This window comes from Leptopilina heterotoma, unplaced genomic scaffold (assembly GCF_015476425.1).
Source record: "Leptopilina heterotoma isolate Lh14 unplaced genomic scaffold, ASM1547642v1 Lhet_103, whole genome shotgun sequence".
NCBI classification, from domain to species: domain Eukaryota; kingdom Metazoa; phylum Arthropoda; class Insecta; order Hymenoptera; family Figitidae; genus Leptopilina; species Leptopilina heterotoma.
The window spans coordinates 364,191-384,436 of record NW_025110818.1 but is presented as its reverse complement, the minus strand read 5'-3'; the positions used below and the strand labels follow the sequence as shown (position 1 = coordinate 384,436).

Here is a 20,246-nt window from a genome sequence, read left to right as displayed (position 1 = left end):
AAAATTCAGAAAGAAATTTGTGAAATATAATAATTGACTTGATTAAAATAATTTAGGTATAACTTCAATGTAATTGAAAAGAAATTATTAGTTTCACATGAATTAATTAGTATAAAGTATTTTAATTTACATAATCAATTAGTTATTTAATTTTTTTATAACTTAAAATTAAGTAATTATTTCATTCTTATAATTTTATAACTTTTAAAATTTAAACTTTAAAAACTTATTTTCAATAAATTACATTCAATAAAAAAAATTTTAAAAGGAGAAATTAATTACATTCAATAAATTAATCAATTACTAACTAATAATTACGATAAATTTTTGAAAATAATATTTTTTCTTGTTCTATTTTTTAAAAAAAAAATTTTATTGTTCTACTTCCATTTATTATTTTCTATTTAAGTAGCTAGAGGGTTAATTAAATAAATAAAAATAATAATATCGTCCGAAACCAAAAGGTATGGACTATAAATAAATAAAATAAAAATAATAATATAAATTCTATTACTAATACCTAGTAATAATGAATAATGAATATAAAATAATAATACAAATAAATAATAAAAATAATAATTATTAGTATTGTTAATATAATAAATATCAATAGTAGTTATTATTTAAATAATTAATTTCCTTTTCTTTTAAATTATCATTTAAAAAGTCTGTATGTAAAATAAACGCAGAAATCAGTGGAAAGGAGAAAAATATTATTATTTACACCTTTTTTTTGTCATAAACTGTTTGATTAGTTGTTTTATCGCTAAAATTAACTTGAACGATAATGTTATCTAACATTGTTTGATGCAATATTTTGCAAATTTCGCATTCAATTGCCATCAGTGGCGAGAAGGAAAGACATCCACTCTGTTAAATTTAAAAAATAGAATTTCTCTTTGCAAATTTAGTGGTTTTTTCATTTTTTTTTAGTGCAAATAGTGTAAAAATTTCAATGTTCTCTAAATTATTATAATAAATTTGTTTTGAAAAATTAAAAAAAGAAAAATGAAAATTGCAATTGTGGGTGCTGGTGTCATTGGAATGACATCGGCGGTGGCAATAAAAAATGCATTTCCCGAGGCGAATGTTACAGTTTTTGCGGATTCATTTACACCAAATACAACAGGCGACGGAAGTGCTGGACTTTGGGGACCTTATGTTCTCGGCGATACTTCTGATGAAAATATTGTGTGAGTTTTCAGTTCAGAATTTTCTGTTTAAAGTTTAAACGAAAATTTATTTATTTCTATTTATTTTCATTATTTTTTTGATTTTTTCTTTATTTTTTTGATTTTTATTTATTACATTTATTTTTCGTCAAATTATTTTATTTATTTTTTTAATAAAATTTTTTCAGCCAAATTACTTTCAATTTACAATAAACAATATTATTTTTCGTCAACATAATAAACTACATAAATTATCGTTTCTTAGTAATTACAAACTATTTTCCAAAATTTCTTCGAATTGAGAAAATTGAGTTAAATTATTTAAATTTAAAAAATGCTATTAAAAAGGAAGAGATTTTTTAAAAATTCAGAAAAAACGACAAAATTGAATAAAAATAAATAAATTAATTAATTTTATTTTTTAATTTAATCAATAAATTTATTGAGAAAAATTTTCCTTTTAAATTTTGTGTCTTTATTTTCAAAATAAAATGTAAATAAATAAACAAAATAAAGAAATGAATAAAATAAAAAAAAATTTTTTTTAAATTAAATAAATAACAGTGTTAAATAATAATAAATAACGGTAGCAATAAATAATAATATAAACATAATTATTTTCAAATATTATTCCCGCACGTAATGAAATATGTTTTATTTAATTTTCTTCTCTTTTTTGTTTCTTATCTTTGTAACGTTAATTTTTAACTTTGGTTTAGAGAGATTTTTTTTTCAAGCAGATCTCACGTTCCAATTATGTGGATGTCAAAAGTGTTTATAAAATAATCACTTTCTGGTTCACAATCATAACTGCTTTCTGCGAATCACAGCTTCAACTTTTTTTTTTAATGCCTCTAACCATAAGAATAAACATAATTAAAAATAAAAATAGACTGCGTAATATTTTGTGCGTTATTTGGTACAGTCATTTGCAAAATCGACAAATTTTGATTTTCCCATTCACATATTTTTTATGTATCTGAGAAAAATCAAACAATTTCGAGAATAATTTTTTGTTTGCAATTTTATATACTTATTTATTTTTACAATTTTTTAAATTTATATTTTCGAGTAAAAAAAAGTTAAATTTTTTTTATTTCAAAAGTAAAAAAAGTTAAATTTTTTTTATTTTAAAAGAATAAAATGTAAAACTTCTTTTTACTCAAAAATATGCGTAGGATTAAACTTGTGATTTTCTTTTTCAAAATTAGGAAAACTGTAAAAGATTTACTGAACACGTGTCTTTAGAAAAAAAAAACCGAAGAAAGAAATCATTCAAAAAATTTTTTTTTCCTAATATTCAGGTCCAAAGGTAAAACTTTTATTATAGAGTTAAAATTTTACGAATAGAAAAACTCATATTTTTGTCACGTGTTCTTTTTTTCATTTCATCGCAAAAAAAGTTCACATATTTATTTTAATGCACTGTTTAAAAGCATATAATTAAAAATAATTATTTGACAATTAAAATTAACTAAATAAATGAATAATAATTTAAAATAATAATTTTAGTAATAATAAACAAAATAATTAATAATAATAATAAATGGTAAATAATAAATATTTAATAATCATATTAATAACAATAATTACTATTTGTAATATTTTGTTTTATGTTAAATGATTAGTTAATATTGTTAATAATTAATTTTGACAATTAACTTAACAAATAAAACAACAGAAATAATAAGAATTAATAATAATTTATAATTAATTATAATTAATAATAATTTATAATTAATAATAATTATAAATAATTAATAATAATTAATAATAATTATTAATAATTGATAATAATTAATAATAATTAATAGCAATTAATAGTACCTAAATATATAAATAATTAATAACAATAAAAAAATTATTATTATATTGTTATTTAAAATAGGTATTTTTATTATTAATATTATATATTAATTAATTCTTTTTATTTGTTTAAAAATGTAATTTTAACAAATAGACGATGGGCGGGAGATACTCACAAGTGGATGGAACAATTTTGGAAAAGTCCCTTGGCACTTGAGGTTGGAATTTCGTTAACGCCAATATTTCGATTCACAAATGACCCTAAAGGATATTCGAAACCATGTTGGGTACCTCTCGTTTATGGCTCTCAAGAATTAAGTCAAGACGAATTGAAGAGGATCAACAAAGAATATAAATCAAGCTACACGTAGGAAAAAAGAGCAATAAAAATAGAAAAAAAAAATTTTTACCACATTTAAATAAATATTTTTTTTCAAATTCGGAAAATTCTCTCGCACTGTAAATAATATTGAAAGTGACGAAAAAAAATTGATAATTATTACTAAAAAGTATTAATTAAATATTAATAATAATTATCAATTAATTATAATTTTTTTTATCAAACCCTTTTTAATTAACTATGAATCATTATTATAATTTCAAAAATTTTACAAATAGCATTTTTTGATAAAATAAATTAAGAGTAAAGTTTAGAAAAAGAGAATATAAAAAAATTTGTTTTAAATAAATAACAATTAAAATAGAATATGAAAAAATGAAAAATAAAATGAAAGAGTACAATTTAGATAAAGAGAATAAAAAAAATTTGTTTTAATTTTAAATAAATAACAATTAAAATAAAATATGCAAAAATGAATAATAAATAAAATTGAAGAGTAAAATTTAGAAAAAGAGAACATAAAAAAATTTGTTTCAAATAAATAACAATTAAAATAAAATATGAAAAAATGAATTAATAAATAAAATTAAAGAGCAAAATTTAGAAAAAGAGAATAAAAAAAAAATTTTAATAAATAATAAAATAAATATGAAAAAATAAATAATAAATAAAATTTCTTTTTTTGTTTTCTAATAAGAGGCGGATGGCAATTTTTGTCCTACACGTGCGAGCCAACAAAACTATTACCATGGTTGATGAAAACATTTAAATCACAGTCTGGGAAAATTGTGAGGAGAAAAATTAACACACTCGACGAATTGAAAAGGGAAAAATATAATGTCATCGTAAATTGTAGTGGTTTAGGGGCTCGTGAACTTGCAAAGGACCCTCAAGTTACGCCTGTCAGAGGTCAAGTGTCCAGGGTAATAAAAAAATAGTAAATATTTAAACGATCATAAAATTTTTTCCCCATAAAAAAAAAAAATTTTCAAATCTAATTTTCTATTTATTTCTAAAACAAAATTTAAATTTTGTGTCCTTTCAGTCGATAGTTTCATATTTAATTTATTTCTATATGTTTATTTCATTATTTATTTATTGTTGATTAAATTAAATTAAAATAAATTAATATAATAATAATTTAATTTTTCCATTTTTTTTTTCAATTATAAAAAGAATAATTTTTTTTAACGCGAATTATTATAAAAATTTGTAATAGGTTTTTATAATTATTTTATACATAATTATAATTTGAGGATTTTTACGCTTTTTTCAGGTAAATGCTTCGTGGATATTTCACACATTACTGGAAGATAATGATGGTGGAAATTATATCATTACCAAGTGACTACTTTTAAAAATTTTATTTATTTACTATATTTCATTGTTATTACCTATTATTACTTGAAACTAAAATTTTCCAAATTTAAAGCAATTCTAATTTTTAGTAATATTAATTTTTATTAATATTAATTTTTATTAATAAAAATCTTAAATTATAAATTACGAATTTTTAATTTCAGTTTAGAAAGCGTGATTTTAGGGGGTACCAAGCAAAAGAATGATTTTTCTCTTTCAATACGGGAAGAGGATTCAAAATTTATTCACGATGGATGTACTCGAATGATTCCTGCTCTAAAAGTAATTCTTTTTTCCCCCACATATTAATAAATTGATAAGGAAAAATTTAAAGAATTTTGTCTGAAAATAAAATTAGTTGAATAAAAGTATTAAAAAAATTAAATAAAATAAAATTATAATTAAACGATTAAATTAAACAAAATAAAAATTAATTTTAGTAATGAAACTCATAATTTCATATTTTAATTCGTAATTTGAGTTTTCAATTAAATTTAAAAATAATTAAAAATATTTCTATTAAAAATATTGAATTCATCATTTTTAATTTTTAATCTAATTTTTTTTCTAATGGGAAATATTATAAAAAATTTTAATAACTGTTTTTTTCAGACAAGTGAAATTTTAACAGAATGGGTTGGACTGAGACCAGGACGACCACAAATTCGATTGGAAGTTGAATTTGAAAATAATAAAAATTCGCAAGATTTTGCGGTAAATTTAATTATTTAATTTTTTTTTTTTAAATTGTAGGAATAGATTTTTTGAAAAAAAAAATTCTTTTTAGATAATACACAACTATGGACATGGAGGAAGTGGCGTTACATTGTGCTGGGGATGCGCGTTAAATGTGGTAGAAATTTTGAAAAATTTAAATTTTACAAATTATAAATCAAAACTCTAAATATATATTTTTTCTGTGTTTGAAAAAATTACAAATAGAAATTTGTAAATTCTATTATTTCTATTAAATTCTACTATTTCTATTATAAAAATAAATAATTGAATAAATGAATATTAAAAATTAAAATAAAGTACAATATTATAAAACATGTGATAATATTAATTACCAAAAAAAAATTAAACATAAAAATTAATGGAATTAAAATTTTCTAATAAAAAAATGTTTTTATTTAAAATTTTGTAATAAAGAAATTTTTTGAATGAAGAAATGTTTTTTAATTTAAATATTAATTTAATTAATAGTAAAAAAAATTTTCTACTGAAAAAAAAATCAAAGTTCGAAAAAGAATTCCTCGATGCACATACACTGCTTATTTTAGAACAAGTCTATAAATTAACTGCAAGAATGTTTCTTTCGGTGGAAATAATTTTATTTACTTTTGTACTAGAAATTTTTGTTAATGAGGTGGGAGGCAAGTAACGTTCTGTACTAGGTACCCGACATTATAATTCAACCTTGTCTCTCGGGATCCTTGAAAAACTGAGAGTAATTGCTCATCACAATCGATAAAACCTAATTATAACAAAAATATAATTTCCAAGTCCCCATTGCACAGTTGCAGAGCGACACAATAGTTAAGAAAGTGAAACATATAACATATCTTAAGTTTTCTCTCATTAACAAAAAAAACAAAATTAATCGCTAAAATTTAAAAAGAAAAAATAAATAATTATTATTTTAAACTTTTCATCTTTCTCTTTTCAAAAACACAATTTTTTTGATTGGATTTATTTGAATAAATAAATTATTGACTTATTTATTAAAATAATAATTTTTTATCCTCCGAAAAGAACCTCAAAAAGAAAAACAAATGAAAAAATTTCGTTTCAAGTGTCAAGTCGCGGAATCAAGTGAAATTTTAATTGTAAAAAAAAATTAAACCAGAAATAATTATTTTTCCCACGTTTGAAAAATTGAAAATTATTTTTGTATGAGAATATTTCGTTTTTTTAATATTTCATTTTCAAATATCAAAACTCGTATTTCGTTGAAAACGAACCGTAGTCGCACGTCATTAATATTATAATAGTAAAAAAAAATAATAATTACAGTGAGAGAGAAAAGAAAATTATATAAAAAAGAAATAATGTGAAAAAGAATGGTGACAAATTTCGTCGGGGGAGAAAATTTGGTTTTCATCACGAAATCGATAAAAAATGATAATGAAGAATTGGAAAGAAAAAGTTGCAGTCAAACAATTTTTTCCAATCAAATTCAATTATTCGACGAAAAAACTGGAGAGAAAAAAATCTTTTCTAAAAATACGTCAAATTCTCAATATTTTTCTCAATATCTCGACAAATACAATCAACACAATCAGACAGATAATATTTCGAAAATTCCATCAGCCCGAAATTCAAATTATAAAGGTTATTAATTATTTGGTATAAAATATAAATTTAAAATTAATAAATAAAATTACTACTGTTATTTATTTTTATTATTTAGAAAATCAATAAAAATACTTATTTTTTACTATTATTTTGTTATTATTATTATATTATTTTATTACTATTTTTATTATTTTCATTAATATTGCCAGCTTATTTATTTCTAATTGGATTTATTTCAATAAACAAATAATTAAATATTTATTAATTACAAAATTTTTTGTTTTCAAATATAAATTTTTAAAATAATTTCATAATCAAAATTTAAAAAATCCATTTATTATTATAAGTACAAAATTAATTATTACTGTTCATATTTTCAAAAATTTGAATAAAATTTCACAATATCCTTCTGAACAATTCAATTATTTTTTTTTTTAGTAAAATCTTTACAATAATTCAATTATTTTCAAAACAATTTTAATTAAATTCTTCGGAAGAATTCAATTTTTAAAAATTTTAATACATTTTGAAAAAAATAAAAAAATCAATTTTTTTCGAAAATTTTAATAAATTCTTTGAAAAAATTCAATTATTTTTATAAATAGTAAAATTTTTCGTAATAGAATTCAATTAATTTTATAAATTAGTAAAATTCTTTGCAGGAATTCAATTATTTTCAAAACAATTTTAATTGAATCCCTCGGATGAATTCAAATATTTTTAAATATTTCCATAAATTTCAATTATTTCCATAAAATTTTAATAAATTCTTCGAAACAATTCAACTGTTTTTATAAATACTAAAATTCTTCGCAGGAATTAAATAATTTTTAAATACAATTTAAAGAAAATTACACGAAAGAATTTAATTATTTTCAAAAATTTCCATAAAATTCAATTTCAACAAGAATTTAAAATTCTCTAAAAATAATTCAATTATTCTCCAAATATTTTAAAAATAATTCAATACAAAAATTAAATTACTTTCAAAGTTTCAATGCAATTTTTAAATATATTCGTCAAAAAAATTGAAAGCATTCAATTATTTTCAAAAAATAATAAAATTCTTGTGATGAATTCAATTATTATTTTGAATTATACTTAATTTTAATAAAATTCTTTAAAAAAATTCAATTATTTTCGAAACAACTTTAATTGCATTTCTCAAAAAAATTTCATTATTTTTAATTATTTCTATGAAATTCTTCATAACAATTTAATTATTTCTTAAAATTTTAATAAATTCCTCGAAACATTTCAATTATTTTTATAAAAAGTAAAATTCTTCGCAATAATTCAATTATTTTTATAACTAGTAAAATCCTTTGCATAAATTCAATTATTTTCAAAACAATTTTAATAGAATTCCTCAAAAGAATTTAAATTTTCAAATATTAACATAAAATTCATTTATTTTCAAAAATTTTAATAAATTCTTCGGAACAATTCAATTATTTTTATAAATAGTAATATTCTTCGCAAGAATTCAATTATTTTCAATACAATTTTAATAAAATTCTTCTTCATAAATTTCAATTGCTTTCAAAATTTTCAATTAATATTATTGATGAAACTCCATTAGTTTAAAAAAAATTCAAAATTTTCAATACATTTTCGTATCATTTTATTTTTAATCACATAATATTAATTGTATAATTATTTATCTATTAAATATTAATTTTCAGTCATTTAATTGTTAATTTTTAATAATTTAATATTAAATATATTTTTTGATAATAAATTTTGAAAAATTAAATTAAAATATTTAAATATTATTTAACTATTTTGTAAATAAATAAGTCTAATAAATTATTAATAATTAAAAAAAATATAAAAATTCTTCAGGAATTTACGCAAGGGAAAGAGAAAATGAAACAAACAAAAGTGAAAGTGAAAAGTTATTGTCGAAGACGAAGAAGAAGAAGAAAAAAAGGTAAATTTATTTTCTAAATATTAAAAATTACCATTTATATTAATTAACATCATTGAATACAGTCATAATTATTATTTTTTGATTGAAAAAACTTTTAGTGTAAAATTATAAATTTTAATTATTAATAAAAATAAAATATTGCAATTAATAAGGTGTCTAAGTATATGCACAAGTAATTGCAAATACGATGTGGTCAGAAGAGTTGCATCAAAATTTGGAATGCGTGAAGTTGGAGAGGAGAGCAGTTGGAATCTTTATTGGACCGATTTGAGTATCAGCATTGAGAGAGCAAAGGAAATGAAACGTTTTCAAAAAGTTAATCACTTCCCAGGAATGACTGAATTATGTCGAAAGGATTTACTCGCGAGAAATTTAAATCGAATGCTCAAACTTTTCCCCCAGGACTACAATTTCTTTCCAAAAACTTGGTGTTTTCCCGCTGAGTATATATTTTTAAAGAAACTATAATAATTTCTCTCCATTTTTTTCTTTAATAATTATTAACTGATAAATAATAAATAATTAATAAATAATTAATACGACGATTGTTATAGTTAATATTGAATAATTAATAGATAATTAATAAATAATTAATAATAAATATCAACAATTGAAAATAAGCAAACAATTAATAAATAATTAATAATAAACAGCAACAATTGAAAATAAGTAAATAATTAATAAATAATAGATAATTAATATCCAATAATTAAATTAATTATTGGATAATATTATTACTTATTAATATTAGTAATTAATAATAAGTAGAAATAAATAAAAATAAGTAATAATTATTATTATTAATAATTGCCCATTAACAGTAATAATTATTAATAATATAATGAACTATTATTTATTATATTCTTGAATAAAAAAGAAATTTATAGTTTAGGAGAGGCAATAGCGTATTCAAAGGTGCGAAAATCAAAAACATTTATAATTAAGCCAGAAACTGGTTGCCAGGGACGTGGGATTTATTTAACAAAAAATTTAAAAGACATTAAGCCCTACGATCGTTTAATTTGTCAAGTGTACCTTTCCAAGGTAAGATTTCTTTTCCATATAATTTTGAAAATTATTTTCTATAAGAATTTTATTATGAAAAAAAATTAATTTCAAATCCACTTGAGTTTGAAAATTTGTTTCTTTTTTAGTGAATAATATTGCTCATTTAAAAAATCATAATATTTAAATAATAAAATTAATAATCATGAAAAAAGTAAAATAATACCAAAAGCAAAATAACGAAACAAAGCAACAAAATAATTAATGAGAATGGGAATAGTAAAAAATAAGAATTACTAAAATTACTAAAATAAAAATAATGAAAAATAAAAATTACTAAAATAATAATAATGAAAAATAAAAATTACTAAAATAATAATAATAAAGAAAAATTATAATAATAACAATAATAATGTTATTTATTATTAATTAATAATAGTAATTTATTATTAATTAACAATTAACAATTAAATTTAGATAATATAAAATTGAAATAAAAAAAATATTATCGCACCGATTTCTCACGTTCCATTTCTTTTTATAAAAGAATTAATATCGTTTTGAGCTCAAAAAAAAAAATTTTTTTTTTCGCAAATGAAATTATTAAACACAGTTTATAGTTCTGCTCTTTCATTAATACAGCCTTTCTTAATCGACGGTTTCAAATTCGATCTTCGAGTCTACACATTGATAACGTCATGTGATCCACTCAGAATTTATGTTTACAATGACGGACTCGTTAGGTAAAATTCAGAATTTCTATTATAATTTTATTTCAAAAGAAAAAACTGGAATTTAAAGAGAACAATTTTTGTAGAACAGAAAAAGATATTTTTCATCAAAGAAATATTTTTTATTTTTATTTTTTGTTTCAAAATATTAAATTTACAGATTTGCCACTACTCGCTATAAGGAACCAATGAATCACAATACATCCAATGTTTTTATGCACTTGACTAATTATTCAGTTAACAAGCACAGTCGAATGTTTGTCATCGACGACGAAGTCGGAAGTAAGAGGTTCGATTAAAATCTCAGTTTTTAAAACAAAAAAAATTTTTTTTTCAGTAAAAAAATTAACAAAATTAGAAAAAAAAATTAGAAATTAAAATTAAAAATTAAATTAGAAAAAATGTTTATAAATTAGATAAAATTAATTAATGAACTATTATTAATTAACAACATCTATTTATTGAATTTATTATTTATTAATAATTTTAATTATTAATAATTATTAATATTTATAAATTATAATTAATAAATATAAAAATTTTTGTTTTGAAAAATGATTTTATTGAAATAAATTTTTTTTATTGGGGATTTTTCTCTTTTTGTGAAATTCGGACTTTTTTTTTGTCAGAAAAATATCAACACTGAACAAATGGTTGAAAGAGAATAATATCGCTATTGATGAATTGTGGTGTAAAATTGACGAAGTAATTGTAAAAACAATACTCGCTGCTGTTCCCATATTAAAGCACAACTATCACACGTGCTTTCCAAATCACGATTTGACTTATGCTTGCTTTGAATTATTGGGATTTGATATACTTCTCGATTGGAAATTGAAACCATTTCTCTTGGAGGTAGAATATATTTTAATTGAATTCAAATTATATTAATAAATTGAAATTATAAATTATTTTACAAGTAAAATTATATTAAAATTATAAATTATTTTATAAGTAAAATTTTATTACAATTATAAATTATTTTATAAGTAAAATTATAAAATAATTGAAATTATAAAATATATTATAATTAAAATTATAAATTGAACTTTAAGTAAAATAAACACTGAAAAAAAAATTGATTCAAATAAACTATTTTATTATCATATAAATATTTATTTGTATTAAATAAGTTTTATTTGAATCAAATTAATTTTTCTTTTTGTAAAATTAGAAATAATAATTATAATAATGTTGTAGTTAACAATATATTTATGACAAATATTACATAAAAAATTTTAGTAATAAATAAAAAATAAATAAAAAAATTTAGTAATATTTATTTAATAAATTATTCAGTAGAGTTGTTGAAAGTATTTTTAATTTCTTTTTAATTTTTTAAATTCAATAAATAATTGCTCTTAAAAAATTCCATTTTTGTTTATTAGAAACTTATCTCATGAATTTTTTTTTGGTAAAATAAACACTAGGTAAATCATTCTCCAAGTTTTCATACCGATGCCCAATTAGATAAGGACGTGAAGGAGTCTTTATTGATAGACACATTCGAGATGTTAAATCTTCAATTGTGTGACAAGAAAAAAGTCATCGAGGAAGATAGAAAACGAATAAAGGAAAGATTATTGCAGGGAATCAATGGCGTTAAGGATTCAAAGTAATTATTAATTTTGCAATTATTACTATAATTATTGTCACCATTACTATTATTATTAATTTTGTTTTTATTTTTATTATTACTTTTTCAATTTTTTATTTTTTTATTTTATTATATATTTATTATTGCTTTTACTATTTTTATTTGAATTTTTCCTATTCCTTTTATTTATTAATTTACATTCATTATTTATTTCATACTATTTATAATAATAATAATTATTATTATTATTATTATAAATAGTATTATTATTTTTTATTATTTTTAATATTTTTACTATTTTTACCATTGTTTTTAAAATTATTTTTACCATTTTTTTTAGTAACAATATTATTATTTCATTATCAATAAATAAAAAGTATATAAATTTATAAAAAATATTCCCCTCACTATTTTTTAATAGAAGTATTATTTAAAAAATATGTAAAGTAAAGAAGAAGAAAAATAATACAAAAAGAATTAAAATATAAAAAAAATTCAATTAATAAAAATACTAATAATAATAATAATTCTGAAAAATAATAGTAATAGTAAATAATAACAACAATAATTGTTGAGGAAAAATATTTGCCATTTTTTTCAGAATATTTCCTATATCCACATTCCTGGAATATTTACTCCACATTTTTTTTTTTTTTTTTTTTTTTTTGACAAAATACAAAAAGGAAAAAAAAATATTTTCAAGTACACGTGTTTTGCTGAAATATATTTTTTTTCGACTCTCGTTCGAAATGTCACACTACACAATGTGACTTCATTTGTAAAATAAAAAAAAAATTTTCATCTTCCTTTTCTTTTTCATACACAAGCAGTTTAACTACAGGGGACCAAGTGAAAAAAATTGAAATAAATTCAATTCAAGTTCAACAGAAATGGGAGGACGAGCACATGGGAAATTTTCGACAAGTTTATCCTGGTTCGCAATGCGAGAAATATGATCAATTTTTCAAACAAACAACGACATCGATGTTTCAAGACACGGCATCGTCAAGAGCCCGTGAAGAGGCATCGAAACTCCAACGAGAAGAAACAGATGTATTTATTTTTTTCTTTTTTCACGAAAACAAAAAAAAAAAAAAAATTCGAGAATTTTTATTACCCAAACCCATAAATTTTCACTAAAGAGGGAAAATTTTAGTGACTATAAAAAAAATTGGGTTTAAAAAAATGTGGTCCTTACAAATATTCTTTACAATGAATTCATTTGTTGAGTAGAAATATTTTTTTACAAGTAAAAGTATTTTTTCTAAATAAAAAAATTATTTTCCAAGTAAATAAATTATTTTCCAAGTAAATAAATTATTTTCCAATAAAAATTCGTTTTCCAAGTGAACAGAAAATTACCTTCCAAGTAAAAAAAATTGTTTGTCAAGTAAAAAAACGAAAAAATAATTTTCCAAGTAAAAAAACTTTTCCTTAAATGTAAAAAAAAAATTTTAGCAAGTAAAAATTTTTTTTCCAAGCAAATAAATTATTTTTTAATAAAAATTCTTTTTTAAGTAAAAATCCTATTTCAACTAAAGAAAACGTCTTTTTTACAAGTAAAAATTTTTTTAAAAATAAAAATTCTTTTTCCAAGTGAAAAAAAATTTTTTCCAACTAAAAAGAAAAAATTTTTTCCACTATAGATGAAAATAAAAGAAGAGGAGAGCAAAAGAATTGGAGGAAAGTCGAGTGAATATAAAACAAGTTCAGAAAGTCCGAGAGCAAAGAAATTGAATTTTACCAGAGAAAAAATTAAATCATTGCCAATAAATCGCAAGCAGGTTTTGTTTGAGAAACTATTTTTAAGGAATAAGAAAAAAAAAATATCTATAATAAAATCAAATATCACAAAATTAATCCAATTGTCCATTTAAAAAAGAAAAAAAAACACAAATTTTTTTTCCTTTACAGATAAAAAAGTCACCTCAACCAACATCAGTTGAAAATAAATTTAATTATTCCTTTCGACCTGAAATAATATCAGCTACGGAGGAACGTGAAAGAATTGCCGCAATGGCACATCGTGATTTTTTAATCAAAAGTTATGGAATGCTGGAGCAAATTTATTTATCGATGAAGAAAAATGGTGTTTTACGAATTGCCGACGAGAGGAAATATTTCTATTATAACAACAATAAATTGGGTTACGAGAGAAAAAAATTGAATTCCGGGGTTAATAAAAATATATTATTCGATTCGTCATGGGGGAAATTGACGGAAAAATCTGATAACTTCTGTAGAAGTGCGTCGAAAAGAATTAAATTAAAGTCGATTGTCAATGAGGTCGATTGTTTGATTCAGAAATCATTTAATGTAAGGTGAATTCTATGTTTAGAAAAAAAAGCTAAAAAAAAAAATAAATACAAAAATTTTACAAAGGATTCAAATTTTTGTTTTCAGACCGAAAACAATGAGTCCAGTTATGATAACTGTAAGTTTTTGTGTATTTTTTCCTTTTTTTCTATTTGATTTTCTAAACAAAAATTTATTTTTAAAAAAATTCCTCACCTAAAAGTTCTTTATTTCCAAATAAATTTTTTTTTTCATTATTCGTAAAATGTGAAACTTTATTTTCAAAATTTAAATTAAATTATATATTAATCTGCAGAAAATTAAAATTTCGAAATGACATTACGTTTTAAAGAATAAAAATTTACAAATATAACTTTATTAACATTCATTTAAAAAAAATAAACAAAATTATAATAAATATTTCATTGTTAAATTTCGATAATTTTTAACCACTGGAAATATTTTTCAATTATGAAAAATAATTATCAATTAAATTTTTTTTACAGATCTAAAGGTAACTTGCAGTGAAATTCCAATTTACACGCGATCAAATATTAACAACAAAATTTCCACTGAGGATTTCAATTCCGAGGAGCAAATGAAAAATATTCACTTGGCATCAAATAATTCGAAAAATTTCCAACTTTACACTCTCACTAAACAAGATAAGTTCAATTCTATAAAAATTAAATAGAAGAAATTATAGAAATTGTATCAAAATTAAAAAAAATTTAGAAAATTTTCCGAAAAAAACGAAAGAAGAAATACATTTTTTTCCAAGTCAAAAATATAGAATTCTATGGAAAAAAAATTGAAGACCGAAAGAATCAAAAATATGAACAAATTACAAAAAAAAGATAAATAAAAGACAATTTATAAAATTAATAAAAAAAAAAATTCAATTTTTAATTCAATACGTTTGTTTAAAAAAAAAATTAATTCCGAAATTCTCGGAATGGTATAAGTTGAAAATTTTTAATTTATATTTTTAATTGTAATTTTGCCTGTAAAATCGAAATAAATATTGTTTACGAAATTTTGTTTAAAATTTTTAACTCTCATTTTATAAACTAATTTATATTTATAAATTAATAATTGTAAACATATTAATTATTAATTTATTGTCAATTATTAATTATTATTAAATTATTCTTATTAATAAATAGTAATTATTAGTAGCAATATTAATTATTAATCTCAACAAACAATATTAATTATTTATATTAATAAACAATTACTATTTATAATAATAATAATTTAATAATAAATTGACAATTATTAATAAGAAAGAATAATGCAGTCGAATTATTTAAAACCAACTTTTCAACTTGATCGTCAAAATTAATAATTTTTGCTACAAGTAAATAAATAAATGCGAAAACAAAAAGAATACAATGTACCAAAATGTATTATGTATAACAATTTTTATTGCTGATATATATTTTTGTATTCACATGATAAAAAATAAACTATGAACAATTTGTTGCATATCGCGATATTTTCCGTGCTGTGATCATTTTTTCTTTGTTTTCCTATTAAATGTTTAAATTGTATGACATTTATTATGATACACAAATTTTCCGTCGAATTGTATACACAATATGCATCTTATGCTTTGCAGTTTCGCTATTTTTTATTTTTTTTTTATTTTCTTTTCTTTTCATTTTTGTCAAGTTTTATAATTATTTTCACATCTCTCAATATTATTTCGTGAAATTTACTTTCTCCAATTAATCAGGAAGATTGGTTTTTTTCAAAAGAAAATGTGTTTTTTTTCTTTCTTTTGAAAATACAATTTTTTTTTCTCTGTAAACAACAAAAGAAAGAAGAAAGACATCAAAAATTAGATGAGAGATAGAGAGAAAGAGAAAGAGAGAGAGAGAGAGAAAGGAAAAAAATCTTACACTTTCGTGCAATATTTGTGATAACATTATTTTTGTTTTTTTTTAATAGTTAAATATAAAAGTCTTATAATTTACATGTGAAATCAAGTGTTCTATATATGTACATCAGCGAATTTTGTTGCAGCGTCGCTTACATATTTTTTTTTTATTTTTTTAATTATTTCCTTGACATTAGTTTTAGATAAATAAATTATCTAAAAACCATAACTCAATAAATACTATTCATTATACAATTCAGATTTTGTTTACAAAAATCGGTAATATTCGCCTTCAATATTTTTTTTTTACTTACAAAACTGCAATGGCCAAATTTAGTGTTTAAAAAAATTTATTTTTTTTTTAAATAAAAATAAAAAAGAAACAAAAATGGTCAGATGCACCTAACAGATCACCGATTTACTCTCTATTTACAAAAAGAAAACACCATGAAAAAATTAGACGAAAAAAGTGCTTTTTTTTCGCGCAAATTTTTCCCTTTTTTGAAAGTGTTTTGTAATTTTTTTTCTTTTTCATTATTTTTTTTTTTTAGTTTTTTTTATCTTCTCTGTGAAAAGATAGTCACGCTTTTTATTTATGCCAATACCATTTTTAAGTCTAACAGAACGATCCATTAATTCACTATTTACACAAAAGGTATAGCTACCTACAATAATTATTTAATTATCTTTTTCCCTCAGCAAAAATTAATTGTGAAGAAATATAAAGATGATCATGAATGTGTGCCATATTCCACATTCTTTTCTCAATTATTGAGTTCTCCCTCTTTCCCCCGAGTCCCTTAAATAAAATCACACAATTTATTTTTTTTCAGTCACTTAAAATTTTCCATTCAAAAAAAATTATAAAAAAATAAAAAAAATGAAAAAATGAAAACAAAAATTTTAAAAATTGAAAAAATAATAGTAACAATACTGAATAATAAAAAAATTAATAATAGTAAAAAATTACTACTACAAAAATGTTAACAAATATTTAATAGTCGAAATATTTTTATATTTATTATAAAAAAAAAAAATATTTCGATAATATTGATATATATATTTTAATATCAAAAAAACGTTTCTTGTCTCATTGAGAAAAGAATGAAATGGAAGGACAAAGTAAGTATTAATGATATTTCTATTCGTTGTAATACTAATATGAGCATTATGCAGTATAGAATCCTGTGTGTTACTTTTTTTTCTTGTGTAATATTTTGTTAAAAACGCACAATTAAAGTTATTATTGGAAAAAAAATAAAACGATAAACAGAATATTAAACTATACAATCGGGCTCATTAACATTCTTCTGTTCGAAGATTCGGTGCGGTTAATATTTTCCCCTCTGGCTAAATTCATTCTATCGTTAGTGGTTTTTTTTTCTCTTCACCCCTTTTTCAAAAATAGAAAATTTCTTACACACCAAATTTTTTTTGTCATTAAAAATATTTTTTTCCAAGAACAATTCTCTCAAAAAAGAAATGTTTTCTCTATTTAGTGAAAACTTTCCCCTTTCTACAAATTTTTCTCTAAATAGCAGAAAATTAGAGAAAATACTTCTCTAAATATAAAAAATTAACTAGTGATTAAAAAAATGTGTTAAACATTTTTTTTCTTTTACAAATATATAAAAATTCGAAATATTAAAGACTTAATATTTATCAAATGAATTTAAAAATTATTTTCGTGCCACTATTTTTCTTATTAAATCAAGGAAAATCATTGTTCCTTTTCTTTTCAGTGAAAGAATAAATTTTTTTTTCATAAACAAAATCTTTGTTTATTTTTCTATTTCAATGACAAAAAAATTTTCGAGTGCAAGAGAAATTTCTGTCTTAAATTAAAATACAATGCAAAAAATCTAAAATGGCAAGTTTGAGTTTCAAAAGTCCCCCGAAATTTAATTGAAAATGCTGCGGATGTATGAGTTATTTTTTCTTTAAACTACAATCTAGATAAAATCTTCAACGACGCATAATACGATTTTTAAAATATTAGATATGACAATTTAATTTTTTTTTTTGTCAACGCGTCGATATTGATTGACTGCTTTAAACACGGAGCATCTAAAGATAAAAATTAGTGGCTTTATGGCATTATGCACATTAATTACTTTTTTTTCTTCTCCTTATTCTTCTTCATTCAACTACGTAAAAATCCTGCTACGTTTTTTCTTCGTAATGACAAAATTTTTGTTTGTTTGCTTTTCTTTTAGTGACTTTAAATCGACACATGCTGAAGGAAATAAAAATAGATTTTAACAGAAAAGAGAAAAATAAAATGGAAAAAAATATAAATATACCAAAAAAAGAAACAGTATTGAGCATTTTCAACGTACACGTTTACAAGAATGGTGCGTTTTCGATTAAAAAAAAAAAAGTGGTAAAATTCTTCTTCCTTCAAATACTATAGTGTTAATATAATTGCTCGGTGACGTACCAATTAATTAATAATATTCATGAACTTTCACGTTCGAAATATTTAGCTGCATTTTTTTTCTCTCAAAGAGCTTCGTAACAAAATTTTCAAGTTCTTTTCAAAAGAAAATTAGTTTTGAAAAAATAAATTAATTAATTTTTGAAAATTATCGTAACGTTCAATTATTAATGTCAATTTTCAGTAATTAATACTAATTTTCAAAATTTACGATAATTATTAAAATTTACACTCGTTTTTCAAAGTAGATTTTTAAAAATTGATCGCAAAAAATGAAACAAACTTTTCGAAATTACAGTAATTTTTAAAAAATTTTTCGCAAGAAATGAAATAAAATTTTTGAAATTATAGTAATTTTTTAAAAATTTAAGAAATTAATCAATATTTGAAAATTTATCAACATTCAACGATAATTTTTGAAAATGGTTCAATATTCAAAAAATTATTTGACTTTAAAAGACAAAAACAATTTTCGATATTTATAAATTAATAAATATTGAAAACTACATTTTTGAAAAATTGTCTGAATTTCTAGAAAATTAGTCACAACTTGTAAAAATCATGAATAATCAATCATAATTTTCCTCTTGAAAAATTATCAAAATTTTCAAAAATTGTATTTTTAGTTTAGAAAAAATAAAATACAATTTTTCAAATTATTCCAATTTTCAAAAATTATGAATCGATATTATAATTTGTACCTAAAGTTGTTAAAATTTACGAAAAACTTACTACAATTTTTTTAAAAAATCGTGATTTTGAAAATTTACAAGAAATTAATTAACATTTTTTTCAAAAAAAAAAAAATTATCAATTTTAAGAACAAGTAATTTTGTTAAACGATTATTTTTTCTGCTAATATCAATAATTGAAAATTTTTACTATTCGACTCGTTTAGACTTTCATTCCTAATTTCACTCACACCTTATTCACACAAAAAATTTTAGTCAATTTCACATGGAAACAAAAAAAAAATTAATTAAATCTTAACTGGCATTTTGGAAATTCAATAAAATTGCAATGTTCGCATAATACTGCAAATAAAAAAGATCAACAACCCAATAGAGTTAAACTTATAAAATAAATTGTCTTAAAGACAATTAAAATTGAAAAATAATATTAGAAATAGCGTTTCTTTTTCTAAAAAAAAGTGAAATTTCGTTTTTTCTCTCTTCTTAAATCTTAAAAAATTTGTTAGTCCTCTTTAAAAATAATTAACGAAAGAAATCTCTTTTTTTTCCAAATTTCAAGATCGGGGAAACACGTGAATTTGATAATAATTAAAAGAAAATGAAAAAAAAAATTTTTGGCGTGCGAATAATCGTTTCTGCATTTAAACGTACTTTATCCAATCACGATTTCTTTTCTTTCTTCTTCTTCTTTTTTTGTAA

The 20,246-nt window shown here is 20.4% G+C and overlaps 2 protein-coding genes across 2 annotated transcripts; both read left to right on the top strand.

Moving 5' to 3' along the window:
* Positions 1-851: 851 nt before the first annotated feature.
* LOC122501175 (D-aspartate oxidase) lies at positions 852-5,647 on the top strand. Its single transcript, XM_043610471.1, has 7 exons — positions 852-1,193; positions 3,133-3,345; positions 4,016-4,241; positions 4,595-4,662; positions 4,842-4,959; positions 5,290-5,391; positions 5,465-5,647. The coding sequence occupies exons 1-7, from the start codon at positions 1,009-1,011 to the stop codon at positions 5,579-5,581; spliced, it is 1,029 nt and encodes a 342-aa protein (XP_043466406.1). The 5' UTR covers positions 852-1,008; the 3' UTR covers positions 5,582-5,647.
* A 394-nt stretch (positions 5,648-6,041) lies between these two features.
* LOC122501259 (tubulin polyglutamylase TTLL13P-like) lies at positions 6,042-15,230 on the top strand. The gene is made up of 12 exons (XM_043610594.1): positions 6,042-6,046; positions 9,061-9,351; positions 9,796-9,952; positions 10,556-10,656; positions 10,805-10,933; positions 11,274-11,499; positions 12,075-12,259; positions 13,072-13,294; positions 13,888-14,025; positions 14,156-14,557; positions 14,645-14,675; positions 15,043-15,230. The coding sequence occupies exons 1-12, from the start codon at positions 6,042-6,044 to the stop codon at positions 15,228-15,230; spliced, it is 2,076 nt and encodes a 691-aa protein (XP_043466529.1).
* Positions 15,231-20,246: the final 5,016 nt, after the last annotated feature.

What these genes read in the sequence shown, in the direction of transcription:
- LOC122501175 (XM_043610471.1), top strand. Translation starts at nt 1,009, where the DNA reads ATGAAAATTGCAATTGTGGGTGCTGGTGTCATTGGAATGACATCGGCG. An exon ending in GGAAATTATATCATTACCAA is followed by an intron (nt 4,663 to 4,841) that starts GTGACTACTTTT and finishes TTTTAATTTCAG; the next exon opens with TTTAGAAAGCGTGATTTTAG. An exon ending in GAATGATTCCTGCTCTAAAA is followed by an intron (nt 4,960 to 5,289) that starts GTAATTCTTTTT and finishes TGTTTTTTTCAG; the next exon opens with ACAAGTGAAATTTTAACAGA.
- LOC122501259 (XM_043610594.1), top strand. An exon ending in GTCAAGTGTACCTTTCCAAG is followed by an intron (nt 9,953 to 10,555) that starts GTAAGATTTCTT and finishes TCATTAATACAG; the next exon opens with CCTTTCTTAATCGACGGTTT. An exon ending in TGAGTCCAGTTATGATAACT is followed by an intron (nt 14,676 to 15,042) that starts GTAAGTTTTTGT and finishes TTTTTTTTACAG; the next exon opens with ATCTAAAGGTAACTTGCAGT.